Source organism: Clupea harengus, chromosome 2 (assembly GCF_900700415.2).
Source record: "Clupea harengus chromosome 2, Ch_v2.0.2, whole genome shotgun sequence".
Classification (NCBI taxonomy): domain Eukaryota; kingdom Metazoa; phylum Chordata; class Actinopteri; order Clupeiformes; family Clupeidae; genus Clupea; species Clupea harengus.
In genome coordinates this window covers 16,195,647-16,214,956 of record NC_045153.1, presented here as the reverse complement: position 1 = coordinate 16,214,956, position 19,310 = coordinate 16,195,647, and the positions used below count along the sequence as shown (strand labels likewise).

Sequence of the window (19,310 nt, the reverse complement as noted above, 5' to 3'; positions counted from 1 at the left end):
CCCTCTGCCATCACCCCCACCCGGTTCGTTTATTTGATGCCTCCCACCTCCCCATCGTCCCAGGGACGTCTTGAAAAAAAAGGATCCCCTTTCCCTTTTTTTCCCCCTGCGTCGACACAGTGCTTCTCAATATGTACCCAGTGAAAATAATTCAATGGTAAAACCAAAGGTATGGCACGCCTCAGATCTCTGTCTTCGCGTGTGCCAGGGGCGGCCACAATTGACTCCATATGGCGCTTTGAAGTTGGGGGAGCTCGCCGTGATGAATAGGAACGAATTAAGGATCAAACTCTGCATCAGTGATTTTGTCCCAAACTTTTGCAAACAAAAATGGCCATGGTTTAAGGGTGATATAATCATGACAAACAGGTATTTACCAAACAACGGTATCAATACAAGATTTGCGTTTGCTGTAGGAGCCGCTCTCCTCCTGATGAAATGCAGTATGCTGTAATGTTGACATATATAACTTACACAACATTAGGGGTGTTTATGCCGTAAACCCCAAATAGAAAAGCGACGGAATCAAAATATGTATGAATATTATAGTATGTGGGTGCTTCAGATTGGTTCGAGACAACAGAAAGCCTTCACAGGATAGTATCCACAATGAGACTGTTGTGTAGAAGGCCTGCGTATCTTTACTGTTCTGTTGCGCGTTGGTTTTCTAATCATTCAGATTAGAGTTTTCTCTGGATATCCTGAATAAGCAATTTGAGGGGTTCGACTCGTTTTTTAACAACTGAGACATTGGCGCCAGTTGTTTGCTGTCACTAAACCTTATAATACCACAGTAGCATCATTCACCGTGATCGTGGTGTCAACATCAGAGGCTTTGTTAGGCATATGACCATGGTTAAAGCCTGGGAACATGACATCATTTTGCTTTGCTTCATTTTTAATTGTGAACGCATGACTTGAGAGGAGATTCAAAACCAGAGTTGCCTGTGAGTGTTCTTTCTCTCTCTTTCTCTCTCTTTCACTCTCTCGATACCCAAACCTCCATAAAAATTGCACTATTCATTGGTAATCAAGTTTTAGATGGCTTTATTTAAATGAGCTTATTTATTAGGTAGTTACGTGTAGGTCTGTTTGTTTGTTGTCTGGTGCAGTATCATACTGAATTATTTTTTTATTGTTAATTTTCTGCTCATGGTAATCTGTTTTCATTGTGATTATGAAAATAAAATTTGGCGTCCAGGTTATATTTTTATGGGTATCAACATGCCACGCATAGCAGATGTCCTGGCTTATGCAATGCTGGTGAAATCTGCTTGTTCCCGATGTCAGATTTTGGAAGCCATATGTCCGTTGCATAATACGACGAATCCATCATGCCTTTTCGCATGTACCAGCTCAGCACAGTTGAGTTCTTTGTTGCCATTGCGGTGATATCACACTCAGCCAAGCTTGACAGAAGTCACAGCAACTACCCCGCCTCTTAACCCTCCCAGGGGCAAATTGCCTAGTTGCCGCTATATAACGGTCATCTCTTTCATCCCAAAGAATGCAGGGCATCTCCCCCTGTGAGGTGGGCCTTTTTAATCCTGATGCCAGTGTGGGAAGACCAGTGTCACTGCCTAATGCCAGGACGCTGGCTATACTGATGGCGTTTGACTGAAGGGTCAGAATGTAATGATGAGTGCAGAACTTAATGTGCTCTAATGAACTTCTCTGTCCACGCCACTGAGGATCTACACCCGTCGCCTCCTCTCCTCTCCTCTCCTCTCTGTTGGCCAGTGGCATGGCGTGGTCGACCTCTGTCTCCCTCTCTCTCTCTCTCAAACCAAGCGCGCACCCAGGATGAGGAGAGAGCTAAAATGACGTCTCGCTCAGCTCGTTCCGTCCCCAGCCCCAGACAGACAGACAGACAGACAGACAGGCAGGCAGGACCTCCGCTCGAGCAAACCTTTGCGTGATCATTTTGCACCGTTGGCAGCAGTGGCCAGCGAGGTCTCCGTGCAGTCGTCCTGCCCTGATGTGCTCACTGGGCAGGAGCTGCGCCCAACCCAACCCCTGCTCCTTCTCCTTCCGCACTCTCTCAGCCCCCCCCCCTTCTCTTTTCCCTCAAGCCTCAAGATCAATGGCATTTTTCATTAGCCGGGCCCAAGAGAAACTCTCGTGATTATTGCCAATAAAGGAAATTAGATCAAATGATTTTGGACTTTGATTTTTCCCCCCTCCGTCTCTTCACATTTAATCAAATGTAAGGTAAAGTCATCACTGAAATTGCCGTTGATTTATAAATAAGGTAATTGGTGGCATTCTCCCTAAGTACCTCTCCCGGCTGGTGGCCACGCCAGTGTTTTTATTGCCTAGTCAAAACCTCCTCATTTAATTTTTAAAATGGCCCTCCAAATGAAATTTTCCCAGGGGTACGTGTGGCAGCTCCATCGGTCATACCTTTCCTACAAGTATCTTCTTGCCATTCCTTTACTGTGTCTTTATATTAGCTCACCCGGTGTCCTTGTTAGTTACCTAATTCATCCATCCAAGCCCGGCTTTGGCAGGTTTATTAATGGTTAATCAGGTTAAGGTGAACTGTTGAAGGGTCGTTTGATGGCTACAGTTTGTCTTAAATCTCTTGTATAATGCTTCAACTAGGACTATAAGTACAGCATGAATACCATGCTTGTGTCTGAGAGTAATCCTGTTTTTGGCAGGAAGAAATACACCCTCTGACAGGAATCAGACTCAACATATTTCCATTTTTTTTTCTCAACTACGTTTAGACTATTTTAGAGGATTTCTGCAGCACTTCTACGGAAGAGAAAAAAAAAGAAAACCATCTTACAAACACCATAAATGTCTTTTGTTGGAACTTTGCTGCTAAATCTGTTTGCAGTAATCCAACATGCCGTGCCATCAACCTTACCACGGGTGTTTTGGCTGGGGACGAGCCCTTCAGGACATGTCGGCGTGCACATGTCTTTGCTCCCAGTGTTCTAGAGAGAACTAGCTCGGGAGGTATTTGTGTCTTAGAACTCATGAGGTGAGATTGGACGTGAAGTAATGTGTCAGCTGAAGTTGTGCAATGGTCAGTTCCCCCCCCCCCCACACACACACACACACTCTACCATGCTCTGAAGCATGTCGGTGCTGTGTTGACTCTGAAGCATGTCGGTGCTGTGTTGACTCTGAAGCATGTTGGTGCTGTGTTGACTCTGAAGCATGTTGGTGCTGTGTTGACTCTGAAGCATGTTGGTGCTGTGTTGACTCTGAAGCATGTTGGTGCTGTGTTGACTCTGAAGCATGTTGGTGCTGTGTTGACTCTGAAGCATGTCGGTGCTGTGTTGACTCTGAAGCATGTTGGTGCTGTGTTGACTCTGAAGCATGTCGGTGCTGTGTTGACTCTGAAGCATGTTGGTGCTGTGTTGACTCTGAAGCATGTTGGTGCTGTGTTGACTCTGAAGCATGTCGGTGCTGTGTTGACTCTGAAGCATGTTGGTGCTGTGTTGACTCTGAAGCATGTTGGTGCTGTGTTGACTCTGAAGCATGTTGGTGCTGTGTTGACTCGGCTTGGCGTCCTGGCCGCGTTACCACCTCGGACGTGCATTATTTGCTGCAAGCCGAACGCTGTGTCATCCGTTATCCCTTACATAATGCACCCCCAGTCCTAACAATGCCTTCCATGCTTGTGCTGTGGTTGATTAAACAACTATTCCAATGAGGCATTACCCTCAAAGAGGAGTTGCTTCAGCAGCCCCGTTGATCCATATCTGGATGCACATGCCCTCACACTCACACACACACACACACACACACTTACACACACAAACACTCACAAACACACACACACACACACAAACACTCACAAACACACACACACACACACACACACGTTTACACATGTACACAGGGGAAATGATTGTCATATTTATTTCTAAAGAGGATAACTTTAGAAGACTGTGCACTTCATGTGGAAATGTCAGTTTTCTAGCCCAAAAATACACATTTCTGTGTTACGGTGACATAGTTTTATGTGCTGTTGCTAGCCTAGCCGCTGTGGTCACCGTGTTTCTTTTTGTACAGTGAAGCCTGGTTTATGGCATTGCCCTCTGTTCTGCTCCACTGAGAAAAATAATAGAGACTGGGTAAGGGAGAAGGAATCTTGCTCTTGACCAAAGTTAATTGGATGGAGTCCATCGCACAACCAGCAATTAGGGATCCCAGTGCTGCTGAGAGGGGCCTGTGGACTTTGTTCAAAGAGGCACAAAATAAACTACTTTCACTATTTTATGGATTACTTTTGGCAGTAAATCACTTTTGTTCAACTCTTTTCCCCTCCCTTACTTTGGTTTCTTTCATTTGAAACGCAACTCTGTGGTCGTAAGTATGTATCTCGCATCAATCATGGAATATTTGCAGCGCGTCTGCGGGACGTTGGCCTTGCATCTCAACTTGTGTGGAAGTAAAACACAAACCTGACTCATGTAGGTTCTTTTTGTTCGAAACTGTGAATGTTGTCTATCTCTGAGGTGATTCATTTTCCCAACTTTGCACAACACACCAAGCAGACACTAGCAGTCATACAACCTCGTCCTTTCACCTTATCCAGTCTGCTTACATAACCGTACAGCTTAGAAGCGCAGGATTCAAAGTTGTTGCCAGGGTTTTTAGAATCATCAGCTCGGTCTGCATGTATGTGCTGTGTGAGGTGATGCGCTTCCTAATGACCAAGGTGAAATCTAGTTCTTCTGTATTTTACAGGTTCCTCCCAGAGCACAAGCTTCAACACAGAACCATAGGGTCACACACAAATTGTGCAACAGCACTTCCGCAGGACACGAGTTCTCATGGCAATTTGAATGAGGCTGCCTCAAGGTATGCTTTCTACACTGGTGCTTAAAAATACCCTTGTGCTAATTAGTCTCCACAGAACAGAAAAAGCCTTCTACTTCATAAGGCAGAGATAGTGTGTTGTAGTATCCTAGATGTTATCCGTGTTTTCTAGGAGCTTCATTGCATTTAATTGAGAGCGGTCATTGTGAACACACACACACACACACACACACACACACACACACACACACACACACACACACACAAACAAATTAGTTTGTTCATATGTACATAAGCATATGCGGTTTGTTAAAATCCCGTGATTTTGTCATGAAGCTCATCAGATCCAGCCTCCAAGTCTGAAGGGGAACCCTGTGAGCAGCAGGGCGCTCCGATGACCCCGGAGCCCGAGAGCGTCACGGCAGATCAGAGGAGGCCCGACCAGCAGCAGCCCCCCATCAGCCCGCCTCAGGGCAGCCACACAGGACCACAGCCGCGGCCCCTCCACATCGTCTGGCCACACCGCTGGTAAGTAAGGCCACATGCGCGCGCGCACACACACATACACATGACAGGATCACACACACACTCACACACACACACACACACACATGCATGGATAACACATACTCACACTCACACGCACACACACACACACACACACACACACACACACACACACATACACACATGCATGGATAACACATACTCACACACACATGCGCACACACCACACACACGCACACATGCACACACCACACACACACACACACACACACACACACACCACACAGATAAGAAGTGAAAACACTGTGACGGCTCTGAGCTGTCCTCAGTTCTCTCAAGTGCACACCTCATAGGCCCAAACTAATTAAGCTTCACTGGTTCAGTGCAGGTGTCGGGATTCGGGATTAATCAAGCAGTCACCTTTGGGAGTCACTCAGGCAGTGTTGCGAGAGCACGGGCAACAGAAACAAGAGTTCTGAGTCGTGCAAATTCACAGACACACACATATTCACATGGATAATGGATGTATGCCCGCATGCATGATAAAACCCCAGTAAGAAGTGAGTTCTGTAGCCATCCTTTGTCAGCGCTGATCAGCAGAGGCATTTGTTTGATTAAAAGGAATCAGCTTGAAGGGAACAACATTGAGCTCGATGCCTTTCATGGGCTTGCCATGGGATGTTTGATTCTCATCGGAATTTCAAGGTTACTGCCGCGTAGTCCTGCGTCAGCCTCTGAAGCGGAGGAGCATTGGAACCAGATTTCTTGCTGGTGGCACAGGTTCTTTTCCACGTATTATCAAAGGCCTCGCTGCTTCGCGGAGCGCATGGCGCAAGCTGTTCGGCATATCAAAACGGCCCGAGCGATTTTCAAACACGTGAAAACGCACGCTGGCCTGCGAAAGCCTTTGTTACCTTGCATGCCTTTGCTTGTGTTGTGTTTTGTGTGTTTTCCCGCTCCCAGGCACAGCGTAGCATCAGCCTCAACAAAACAAGTCATGCAAGCTCTAATCTGAAGATTATGTCGTCAACCTATCCTCCAATGAAAAAGGACCTGAAAATACCTCCGTCGCCAACCTATGGGGCAACAGCCCCCCCCCCCCTCTCCCCACCACCACCACCTTCGGCGGAAAGTTATTTGTGTTGTGCATAAAGACTTTTTGTTTGACAGCAATGGAAAGGCATGGAGAATGTGTAGCGTGCTTCTTTTTGGGACAACAACATGCGTAAGAAAGCTACACTAAAGTGTTGTTAGTTCCATTTTGAGCCTGCAATGGGCTCTTTGAACCAGTCCCCCCTCCGAGGCAGCAAGATAACTTTGTTTTTTGTTGTTTTTTTTTGTCTCCTCGTTTGTTGTGTTTTGTTTTTGTCTTAATGCTCATCTAGTCCTTGTTGTCATAACTCGAGCGGAGAGCGTCTGAAGTGGCATAAACCAGGGCCAGGTCTGTAATCAAAACGTGCCTCTTTGAGAGCACTACTCTCCCTCTCTCTCTTTCTCTCTCTCTCCCTCTCTTTCTCTCTCTCTCTCTCTCTCTCTCTCTCTCTCTCCCTTTCAGTCTCTCTGCCAGCACTCAGAGGACGTCGCCCTGCTCTGGTGGGTGTAGGAGCTTCGCTGAGTTCTGTTTTGCAAGGGAAGGTTGGGGGTGGTGGTGGTGGTGGAGGGTGGGGGGAGGTATGAGAAAATATTTGCAACCCTCAGGGCTCATCTGTGGTTTTCATCCAAGCTAAAATATCTTCCACTCTCCAGATTTTTCGAGCGTTCTTGGCACCCGCGCAAAACCAAGAGCATTGTATCTTCTCTTCATCTGCCATAGATTGGGTAGAGGAGCAGCAGCATGGGGTGGGATCGGATCCCCCCCCCCCCCTCCCCATCTCTGCGGCCACATTTCTCCCCAGTGACTCCAGCGCTCATCTCTGGGCAAGAGAAGCCGCGTCTGTCAACCCCAAAAAATGTCCCATAAATCAGATTGGCGAGCGCGGAGACCACCAAGTTCTAAATTGCCACATGGGGATTTGGCTGTGTTTGTTTGCATTGTGTGTCTGTCACTCACCTACTCTTGTATCGGTGACAAAAGCGCCCATTTTGTAATCTCTTCAAAACTGAGCAAAACACAGATGGATTATTACTCCTAACATCCAAGCTTCATAAACGTTGGTTTTATTCCGGGAAAATTAGGATTTAAAGTGGAGCGATGGAGGGTAGAGAGAGAGGAGGAGGAGGAGGAGAGAGAGGAAAAAAAACTGTGGATTATCTTCTCGATTGGAGCTGCTGCTCCCGCTGATAGTGTGTTCCATTTCATTCTTCCCTTGTTTTTTTCTCTCTCTCCATCATCCCCTTTTTGTCATCATTGGTTGCAGATTGTTAATCTGTGTGTGGCCTGGATAGGCGTTCATCCCCTGGATTACAGGACTGTCTTATTGCAGGCACTGACCAGGGTGGCTCAGGTCAGAGATGCCACCAGCTCTGGGAAGCTGTTTTCAGGTGGAAAATAGCTGGGTTTAATCCCGTGAGCTGGGCCAGACCTATGCCAGTTCTAAGACTTGGTTTATTAAAAGGAAAATAAGAGAGAGAGAAAAAAACACACAGCAGGGGCAGGAGGGCCCAAGGGGGATTAATAGGTCTTTTAGAGTAAACGCCCGGATAGGAGCACATCACCGGCAGTGAATGAAACTCAGGACAGCCTCTTGAGAGGCCGCCTGAGCGTCCACTTTCACCAATAACTAGGACACCGTTTGATCAGATATCCGACTCTTACCTCCTCCTCCTCCTCCCCCTCCACCTCCCCCGCCTCCACTTCCTCTTCTTCGTCCGCGCTGTCCGGTAATGACCACCGAGTGCCGATGTGCACGAAAGAGAGCTGCTGACGTTCCTATGCCCTGACACGTGTCACCGTTGGCCCGAGTCCTGGGGCGGACTGTCCCCCTGGCACCTTCTTGCCGCCTGGCCTGGATGGAGCCCCCTGTGTGCCCTGTGTGCCCGTGCCCTGGCTGAGCCTGGAGGAGGAGATGAGCGTGCGGTCAGTCAGGGGCATGATGTGATTGAGACCTCCCTGCCCCCCTCCCTCTCTCTCTCTCTCTCTCTTTCTCACTCACTCTCTCTTTCTCTATCTGTCTTTCTCTATATCTCTCTCTATCTATCTATCTATCTATCTCGATCTCTCTCTCTCTTTTTTTTTTTTCAGTGCCACCATTGCCGGGCTATTTAGATGCCCTCAAAAAGGGCTCAATTGTGTCCAGTGTCCACTGCTACCATTACCAGTGGTGTGTTTTGTTTTGGTATTTGGAAATCCACCAAACAGCATTAGTTCCGGTGGCATCTCATTCAATTTGATTTTTATTCCTCGCAACCTCCAGAGCAATCTGATCCTGGCTCTTTTGATATGTTTTGTTATGGATTGGCGAAATGCCTTTCCCTCCCCAGCTATGTCTGACTGCCCGGATCCCTCCCCAGACAGACCCCTCCGCTTGGCTTTCAAGTGTCCTGTTAATTAGCGCTTTGGCTAGCTGGTGATAGCTTCGTTTTACGTTGCAGTTTGGAGTAAATAGAGTTTGAATTTTAAAATGCACCTCTCGGGTGCAACTTAAAGGGGAATATTTAATCATACACATCTAAATGATAGGATCATATTCTTTTAGCTGGTGAAGGATGCCTACTAATGAGATGTCTCGCTCTCCCTATAGGATGGGTGTTTTTATTTTATTTTTTTCTTCTCGTCGATTTATTTAGCTGCAAGGACAGGGCTCACTGAGGTCAAAGGACACATTTGTGTATATGACTTGATAGATTGTCACCAAAGGAATGTCTATTGGGTGCAGTGTTTTTGGCAAAAACAGAGCCAATCTGTCATCTGTGTCAATACAATTTTCCTGTCCCATAGAAAAGAAAATGTTTATATTCTGTGTCTGATAACCAGTTTGAGGGGAGAAAATGCAGCACACTCCCTTTTTCTGTGATGGGAAGGTTATAGTTAAATGTATAGGTGATTGTGCTAGATCCTTTGTGTGATGCGTGTGTTTGTCCGAGTGATATTGCTCAAGGTGATGTGACAGAGCGGAGGGGTGACCAAGACTCATTAGAAAAATTAGGTCATTCTATGGAGGTCAGGGCTCCAAGATATAAGACTGGGTTTGTCCGTGTATTAATGACTGTGTGTGTGTGTGTGTGTCTGTGCGTGCGTGAGTGAGTTGTGTGTAATACCCACAGTCGTTAGCGTGTCTCAGGATGTCACCCATGAGAAGGAAGCGGAGAGCTTAGGCACCTCTCTCTCCTCTCTGCACACCTCCACCAACACCACTGACACGTTAATTAACCCTCTTTGTTTGTGTCAGTGGTGGGGAAGAAAAGGGAGGGGTGTGATTGTGTGGTGGGGGGTGGCATTATGGAGCGCAGTCATTTAGCAGGCAGACAGTCAGTCAGGCTGGTTAATAGGCATCCCCACGGCCCCCCTTCCTCCCCGTCACTCCCCTACGGCCCTGACTACTGCTGCTGCTGCCGCCGCCGCCGCCGCTGCTGCTGCTCGGGGAAGGTAGCGGTGCTCCACCACCCGCCCTCCTGCTCCGTTGTCCGCGGGACGGAATCAAAGAGAGCGAGAAATTAATGAGGGAATCGGCTTTGCGCCACGGGGGAGAAACGAGCAAAGAAAAGAGTAGGAAATGAGTATAAATAAGCCTCCCCTCTAATACCTCACCTAAGGAGATTCCAACCGAGGTGGGGAAAGGGAAGCGTCTTTGCTTAATGCTCCGGCGTTTGACAATTGTTTTTGACCTTCAGCAGACAGCACCATACACCCACCGCCCGCCCGCTCCCTCCCTCACACCCATCACACCGTCTCCCACTCCCTCATCGACGGAGAAAAAAACCCCAATCTTTGTTGCCGAATTTCCGACTGACAAAAAGGAGCTCGAGAGCAAAATGATTTTGTGTGAAAGAGGCTTAGAAGGGGGAACGTCGAGTTCTTATTGCGTGTAATAATGTAACTCTGGAAGGATAATTGTACTGATCTACCAGACGAGGACCTGAAGTGGATGCGTCCTCCTTTTCTGACCTCGTTGGGGATTGACTTATTTCCTTCGGATGAACAAAAGACGTAGTGCGCCACTGCGAAGTGTCCAACACCACATCAGAACACACCACTGTGCATTTCATGTCCATGCCGATGTCTCTGATTGGATATTGTCATATTCGTACGGTATATACGGCCTGCGTTACTATTATTAACAACCATTAATTAGAGTCTAGAGGGCAGACAACCGTCATTACAATCTGATAGCATTACTTAATGAAAAGAAACAAATCATTAAAAACAGGCTTCGTATCATTAGTGTTAATCATTCTGTACTGGAGGACTCTCGAGAGCTGATTGATCCCATATATTGTGCGTTAATAGTCAGTTCTCTGATGTACTTATTAGGAATACCCTGAGAATGAGAAATTCTCAGATGGGCTAATTTGCATCCGAGTGCTACAGTCTGCCCGTCTTCTTGAGAAGTCTTCCCTTCTCTCTGGGAAAAAAAAGCTGCATGTCATACACTGCTTAAAAAAAAAATCTCAACAGGCCTTAAAGCAATGGAGGGGGATAGTGTCACACTGTAGTGTTTTATTATTATTTTCTTTTTTTGTATAGTACCTGTTTTATTGAAAATGGAGACCTTTCATTTGAAAAACATCTGAGCGTTTCTCTCTGTGTTCTTCTCCTCCTCTCGTGTGGATGGCTGCAGGGAGCACGATAAAGACCCGGAGCTGTTCTTCAGGACTCTGCTGAAGCTCAAAGAGAGAGGACTGGCCTTTCAAGTCTCTGTCCTGGGGGAGACCTTCACCGACGTGCCCGGTACTGAAGCCACATCTGACGTTAGCGCCTCTCACTCCTGATGCATTGATTAGACGTTCATTATATTGTCTCTGATAATGTTAACTTTTTTAGATCTTTCTGCAAATTAATTGTGTGATATGTCTCATTTATGTACACGTTTTATCAAATTGGCCTCGGGTATGAATTCTCTTTTAGAGGGAATGTTGGAAAGCCTGCACTATCCGATTGGATTTGCAATTATTTAGGACCCATTTGTGATTAGATTCAGGGGGGTGAAAGTTCATGTGTTTTACCCGTTCGTTCAGTGCAAAATACATTTCTTAACTGGGAAAATACACTTCCCATTAGCGGATGATGATGCTATAATGGCTTTAGTACTCATCCAAATATTTATATTCCGTTCATTTAATTAATCTAGCCGTCACAGGGGCCTAGGGCAATGGCAAACTCAAAGGAAGCACACTCTCCCATATTGGGATGTAAAGTTTTATAGATATATAAACTGCTGAGGGTAAAAAAACAACAACCACCATAAATTTCCCTCATATTTAGAAATTGCAGTTATGAATGCTCGGAAGGCAATCACATTAAAATGCTTTTAATCCATTTTGATATTGTAATAGAATCTCCTTATTGATTATTTCACCTCTCATTTCTCCAAGTACAAAGTTGAGATGCCCTTCCTTTCTTGCCTTGAAAAGAAACATGATAATTTCCCCATTGACTCAAATACTCAAATGCTGTTTGTATTTGAGTTCCTCCTCTGGTGGCTCAACATGACCTCACTATTTAGCTGTAAAATCTGAAAGCACTATCTTCAGACGACTTCATTATTGTTCTTCGGAAGGCTTTCACTCATGTGGCCAAACCTTCCAACAGATATCTTCGCCGAGGCCAAGACAGATTTGGAAGACCGTATCCATCACTGGGGCTACATGCCCAGTAAAGAGGACTACCTCAAAGTCCTCTGCAGCGCCGATGTCGTCATCTCCACAGCCAAGCATGAGTTTTTTGGTGTCGCCATGTAAGTGCCTTATTCTTTCGTAAAATACTGAAAAGACCTGTCTCATAAACCACTGTCTACAGACCCCATTGATAATGCATGGAATACTATATGAATGAAATACTTCACCAAGTCCCATTTAAAAAAAACATCTGTATGTTTGCAAACATGAATTTACCGACATGGAGGTAAGGTTCCCTCAAGGAGAGTGTTAGATGTGAGGCGTAGCAAGACGGGATCAACCCTTTGATGGCTCGTCCCTTGAAATGTTGACCATGCCCTCTCCTGCACAAACTTCAGTCACCTGCGCTCACCGTTTGATCGATTCAGTCGATTCTGCCCACGAGCCAAGGTAGAGCTATTTTCAAAGCATGGATTCTGAAGCAGGGGCCCACCACGTCTCGAGGGCTGAAACAGAGGCCTCTCATCATAGGTCGACTCTATTAATTTCTGTGTATGCCCGCAATAACAACATGACTGTAAACAAAGTCCTAACCAGGGTGCTACTGCTGAAGGCACCTGCCCACAGAGCCGCAGAGGTTAGCTGTGATGATGGGAGCCCTGGTTAGGTCACATTGTGGAAGAGCGTCCGAATCACTGAGGTAGAGGATAGGCAGTACTCAGTTTTCTTCGGTCGGGATTTTGCACATTTTGGACTACATTTCCACTATCAGGCCAAACAGTTACCGAGAACACAGTGGGAATTGTGGGAATGGTTACCATTTCCTTTTCTGTCTCGGTCGCTTAATCAGAACCAGGAAATATGAACTAGCTGTATGCTATACATTTGTGGCAGCAGTTATTGTTGATCCCTTTCTTTGGAATTTTATGGCATTTAAGCAGTTCTCCTTTTGGTTTTGAGGAAGTATGTTAGAATATCATGGATCTAAACTAGACCGGTTCAGCAGCTATGACCCTTGTATGTATTTAAATATGCAGCAGTTTTCATTGATTCTCATGCAGTTGCCATCAAGGTTTTTTGTTTTGTTTGTTTGTTTGTGTTGATTACTACCATCTGTAGTTAGCAGGTTACAACAAATGAAAAATAAAACAAATGAAAAGGATGTAACATTCCAATGTGACAGTGTGGACACGCGTGCGTGCGTTTGTGTTACAGAGGTTATTCTAGTGCATGAATTAAGTATGTAATGGTTTGTATCACCTTGCGTGAATCCAAACCTTCACTTTTAAGTCACCTCCTGTGACAAGCTACAGATGGGTTTGGTCCCATAGCACAATGCATGTGCAACTTCTTCATTTTTAAGACTTGAAATGCCACTCATTAATGATAAAAGTGTTTTCATTTTTAACGTACTGATTTTATTTAGCCACTTGATAGAAAGCATTGTAGCCATTATTACGAATTTTAGATATCAGTAAACCTGCAAATGTTAGATATTAGTAAATCACTGACCCCAGCCTGAAGAAAGAATGGATGTGATGCCACACGGAAAAACCAAAAGAGCAGTCCAGTGCGCCTCACGGAGTGAGGTGTCACTAATGTGCTCCCTCCTCGTTATTGTGGAAATTAACCTAATCTGATTAATTGTCGGCAGACGCCCGCTCGCTGCCCTGCAGGGAAACAGTTACTCAGCCGTGCAAAATGATTGGCTAATTATGTTTGAGATGAAAAGCCTGATAAGCATTTGCATGCTCACACATTACCGCACTGACATGGAACTGACCTTAAGCAGTTCCTTGCATCGTGCCATCCCCTGTCTGAAGTAAGGGGGGGGGGGGTTTAGCTTGGCTGCATCCACGGTGCATTAACTTGTAAAGTCCAGTCGAGGTTAAGACTAAAGCCACTGGTCAGAAGTAGGAGTGCAGAGGGGAGAGAAACAAACAGATATGAGGTTGGCTTTTAATTGGAAAGGCGCTTAGAAGTATCTAGAACACAGCAAAGCCACAGCATGGACACATAAAGCCACAGCGGTATAGGATTCACCTCAGGTCACTTTTATTTCTCTTTTAAAAACAGGAACATTCAACATTGGTGTGACTGAAAGAGTTAATTTGATGATTAAAAATGCATTGCAATAGCGTGAGGAATGATGTAGCAAAATGGATGGGACCCTTAAACTTTAATGTCCGTTCTACAAAATATTTAAACATCCAGTCATTTTCCTGAAGAAGCAATTGGAGTTCAAATAAGTTGAATCATTGGAAATTGAAGTTGGACGTGGGGATGGTCTCCTCACACACTATATTATGCGGGAGTTAGAAGCACTTACTATACTCCTGAAAGCTATGTTATCTAAGTTTGTCTTGCTGTGGCACTTTGGCAGCATTCACCTCTCTGTGTTAATTATTGTAATGTGATGGGATTCATGTCATTATTTTGGAAATGCACTAATTGAATGCTGCCATAATTCATGTTGCGCCCATAATGCTTTGATAAACAGGATCATGACAGCGTATGCCACAGAGCCCTGTCTCTCTGCGTAAGAAGGTTAAGGTGTATTACACAGGCCCATTTAATCTGATCATGCTTTTTGATAGGTTTATGTGGCAGATCCTGGTCACGTTGTCATTTGACAAGCTGTTTGTTCTGCCTTTTTTTCTGTCTCTCCCCTTGTTTTATTTCAGGCTAGAGGCTGTCCATTGCGGATGCTATCCACTCTGTCCCAAGGCTCTAGTTTATCCGGAAATTTTTCCTGGTAAGACGAGTAGATTATAGGTTCAATGGAGAGGGTTCTGTACAAACATTTGCTTGGGACACGGGAGCGTAGATGCACTCCTAAGAATATCTCTGCGTGATTACATGCGGGTTATGGACTTACATACCGTCTGTTTTCATTTTTCCTTTCACTGGGAATCTGACAGCACACAGTGTACAGGTCTTTCAGACATGATCTAGGTTCCTAGACCTAGGCTCGTTTCAATTTTGATAGTCACATAACCTAAAGGTCCTATACGCCAAACTGTTAGGCCCCTTCAATCCAAACTGTTTCAGCTCATAACAGCTATGGAGTGAACATCAGAAATCTTTTGAACAACGAGTCTCTTTGGCTCTATAATCTGCTTCTAATCTTTCAGTAGAGTTTGGCAGCATTAACAAACCAGGAAACTGATCAGGAAATAACAGTCATTGCGGCTCGTCGTGTCTCAGTGACTTGTAAACTGTAGGCCTGTGCACAGCACCCTGCCAGGAGGGTTGCAGAGTTAGCAAAGAATGCTAGTATCACTTACAGCACTTCTGATCTCTTGTCTTTCTGAGGACTGTTTGATGATACTTCATGATGAAACAAATTGGTGAAGAGTAGGGGTAGATGTATTAAAGTTTTGGAAAGTCAAAAATCTTTCATATTGTAGAAATACAGTTTCATGGTGTTTTGGTGCTGAACAGTGGGTGATTGCTCACAAGTCGAGATCCATTGGGCTGGCATGACATTTTGTTAAATAAATAACTAATAAATAGCTAAATCATACCACAGTTCAATAATGTAAAACATGGGCCCAGCAGGAAGTGCTGTGCATTTTTAATGAATGAAGAAACTGGTATCCTGTCTGTACTGTGAGGTTTTTTGTCTCATGAAAAATGCATTGTGCCCTCCCCTTCACTTCAGCGGAGTATCTCTACTCCACACCTGAACAGCTATGCAAGAGGCTGCAGGGGTTCTGCAAGAGACCCGATGTGGTCCGCCGGCACGCTGTAAAGGTACCGCACTTATGAGCACACCCATCTTCATGAACATTCCCAGGTTCCCACGAAGTTCTACCAGTTTGCTATATTTCTCTGTTTCATGTCACTCATGTTTATCTTCATTTCTGTTCAATCCATTTCAACTTTCAACTTTAATTCAGTATCAATACCCCCTTTTTAAAAATCCTGCCCTTCTTTTCATGTTCTTCAATCTCCCGTTCTGTTCCCAGGTGGACACGAGTGTGTTTTCCTGGGAGGCCCTCGGCCACAGGTTCAGGAGCATGTTGTCTGCAGAAGGCCATGGCGTTGCGGCTCCGCCCCGCACAGAAGGGAGCCCCGTTGCGGTTCGGCCCCGCACAGAAGGGAGCCCTGCTGGGAGCTCGTAGCCACTGGAGCCCGTGGGGGTGTACTGAGAGAGGGTAGGGAGTCCACCCGATGCCCCCCACGTCCTGCTCTCTGAGGGGCGCAGGCGTCCTTCCCTGCTACCACCACCACCCCCCACCCCCCCTCCACCCACCACCCGTCCTCCCTCTGCCGCCACCACCGGGTCCAAACGACAGCCATCCGCCAGACGACTTGCCCCCCCCCCCCCCCCTCTGCCTTCACATGAAGGAGACGTGTGGTTTGAGCGTGTGGTTTGACAGAAAAAAGAGGGAGAGACAGAGAAAGGGAGAGAAAAAGCTGGAAAAAAGAAAACCTGTAACCGCTTTCATGTTTCCCATAGGCGGTGCCACCTCATATTTCCGCTCAGATCCGTTTTTATCCTTTGTGCCGGAGCACTTCAGACTGGAATTCTCTGTTTTTTTTCCTCCTCCCTCTCTCCCTCTCTCTCTCTCTCTGTCTCTCCCTCCCTCTCTCTTTGTCGTTCCCACTCCGACAGAGTGGCAGCCAAGTTGTGGCTTTATAAGCTGTGGGTTAGCTCTCCACCTGGGTTGCCAGGTTGTGGCATAGTCCCCGGGGGACGGCTTCAGTAAGGTTGACAGGAGGACAGGAATGTCTCCTGACCAACATTCAGTCTAAATACAGACCACTTGTTTACTCTGTGCATGGGATCGGGACTTTTTCTACACTTAACTCATAAAGGCACAAGTTTCACAAGTGTGCACATTTCTTTATTTATTTTCTATGTTCATATTTGGTCTTCAAATTCTTAGCGTTGAAAGCTTTGTTACTTTTACAAATAAATTCAACTTGATTCGAATCTTCGTATGGCTCTATATGGTCTTGTGAGGTCCTAAAATCAGCTTTGGCGTCGAAGAGGGCCTCCCTCTGTTGCGTATGTTACCCTTCCATCCGTTCCGTGCACATAGATATTTCATTTCAATTTGCATTTACATCCTGACTCATTGCAGGATTGCAAGCATCATGCACCCCTAATTTCCTGAATGACTGGATTCTTTCGTTTAGGCAAAAAAGACGTCATCTCACATCTTCTGAAAGTACATCTCCTAGATGTTGACTGTATAATAACAACATTTTGTGACCGAAAGTTGAAATCAAGACGGGGTGAACAAAAGCTGAAACCATGAGCCAGATGCGAGGATAGGCGAGATGCACACACTCTTGAACAGAGTCCACATAACCTTGTTTGAGATCTGATCCTCTACAGTGGTTTTGTGCGTCTAATGCCCAGGTCAGCTGAAGTATATAGAGCAGATAGCCTTCATAGATCATAAGAATGTCCATCTACACAGTGCATCATGATACTGAAGTAAAATGCCTCATTTCTCAGTTTTTTTTCTTCCTGAGTTCGACTTGAGTAGACTTTATGTGGGTATCATAAGAGTGGACTAGAAAAAATTAATAATTAAGTAGAGATATCAGAATTTTACATTTTAGTCTGCAACTATAAATGCACAATAAATTCAGTTGACTGGTGCCATCTTCCATTAAAACTATGTAAGAAATTCTAAGAATGTGTGCACCTCTGCACCTCTGTCAAAGAACCTACCCTTGGAAGCACCTCTAGGAAGCTATTTTGGCCAAACAAGGTCAGGCTCCTATCTAAATGTAATGGGGAGAGATCCGTAACTCCACATAGGATGGTCAAACAGACATTTAAAGAACATAATGTGAATCCGTGTTTTTTTGTTATTTCCCCAACCGCTCAAATAACACTAAAAAAAGACTTGATTCTTCACGTTGACTAGCACACTGTGTATGCACCACATTTCATGGCACAGCTACGGGAATGGTGGCAATAAATAGAACGTTCAGGTTAGGCAAAACATCAGTTATGCTGTTTCCAAGATTGTGATCGGCTCTTTATAATACAGGGTAGGACTTCCAGTTACAAATCCACCATATTTACCGTTACAGATTCTCTCCGATTCCCCCGTTCATTTTCCAGTCAGTCATTTGTCTCCTCCCTCATAACGTCTCTGCTAATATATTCCAGTTTGTACCTGCCCCCCAATCTGTGATTTAGGAAGTGTTTGTGCCGATGGTCTAAAGAGGTAAACTGCTGTTCAGACAGTGTAGTTATGTCAGTGTGCTTGTGTTTTCAAATGAGTCGATTCCAACACTGCCCCGTTGATAGTCAATAGTGAGAGAGAGACTCTACTCTCGATGGCATGTCTCAAAATGATGTCATGAAAGATCTTGAAAAATCAAATGGAGCATTTCTAGCTGGAAGTTAATGAAGGAATATTGTGTCTGGAAGGGACATCAAAACTTGACTGCGACCCAAGAAAAATAATGAATCCCACGATCAATTTAAGCGGGAAAAAAAGAACAGAACAAGAGTAACACGTTCAAGAGGAGCACACTCAAAACTAAGACCAAGGAACCTAGAGCATAACAAGGGGATAATCAAAGACACATTTTTTTTCTGTAATAAATTTCAATTGGCTTTATTCTTCGCTCAAACCGAACTGTGACATTTTATCACTCAGGCTTTGATGAAAAGCCAGTGGAATTGATACCCTGTGACTGCTGGAGCTTAAGCTGACTATCACACCTAACCCAGAAACATGCCGTATACTCAGTCTCTTACAGCACTGGGGCTGACACTATGGATTCCATTAGTAAACGAGTCATCAACTGATGAATTTTTGAACATTTTTTTCTTCTATTTATTTTTTCTAGTGGTATGGATCCAGGGCTGGTCTGGCATGAGGCCACTGGAGATCAGGACTGCAGCCAACCCAGTGTCAGCTCCTGTCAGGAAGACAATAAGAAGGACTTAGCTGACCTTTAGCAAACCACTAGCATAGCATTTTTTAACCAATCCAGAATGCTTTATTTTTGAACTGCTGTGGTAAACATAGAAAAGTGTGTGTGTGTCCATCAGGCTTTTATGCAAGAGAACAAGAGGAGAATTAAAAAAAATGAAACATCATTGCCAAGCAATCACACTGTTAATCCTTTTGTGTGATAAGTATGAGATGTGGATAACTGTGTAAGTGTGAATTAACTTTTGTGAATGAACGCATTGTAATTATAAAATGCCACTGAGCATTTTTCACCTTTTTGTTCTTTCTGCGGAAGTACATTCACTATGCTGTACGGAAGCATATTAAGGCCACCTTGAGGTTGACGGGTTCGAGGGGTCGTTTTCTGAGTTT

At 45.2% G+C, this 19,310-nt stretch overlaps 1 protein-coding gene across 3 annotated transcripts in view; it reads left to right on the top strand.

Annotated features, from left to right (window-relative positions):
- Positions 1 to 19,210, top strand: part of gtdc1 (glycosyltransferase-like domain containing 1) — a 37,509-nt gene extending 18,299 nt beyond the window's left edge. For all 3 annotated transcript variants that reach the window (XM_031584640.2, XM_012828360.3, XM_031584632.2), the window contains 7 exons: positions 4,711 to 4,824; positions 5,119 to 5,310; positions 11,007 to 11,116; positions 11,978 to 12,122; positions 14,688 to 14,758; positions 15,668 to 15,759; positions 15,975 to 19,210. In XM_031584640.2, coding sequence (XP_031440500.1) covers positions 4,711 to 4,824; positions 5,119 to 5,310; positions 11,007 to 11,116; positions 11,978 to 12,122; positions 14,688 to 14,758; positions 15,668 to 15,759; positions 15,975 to 16,130 — 880 coding nt within the window. In that variant the 3' untranslated portion in view covers positions 16,131 to 19,210. The remainder of the gene's footprint in view (positions 1 to 4,710; positions 4,825 to 5,118; positions 5,311 to 11,006; positions 11,117 to 11,977; positions 12,123 to 14,687; positions 14,759 to 15,667; positions 15,760 to 15,974) is intronic.
- Positions 19,211 to 19,310: the final 100 nt, after the last annotated feature.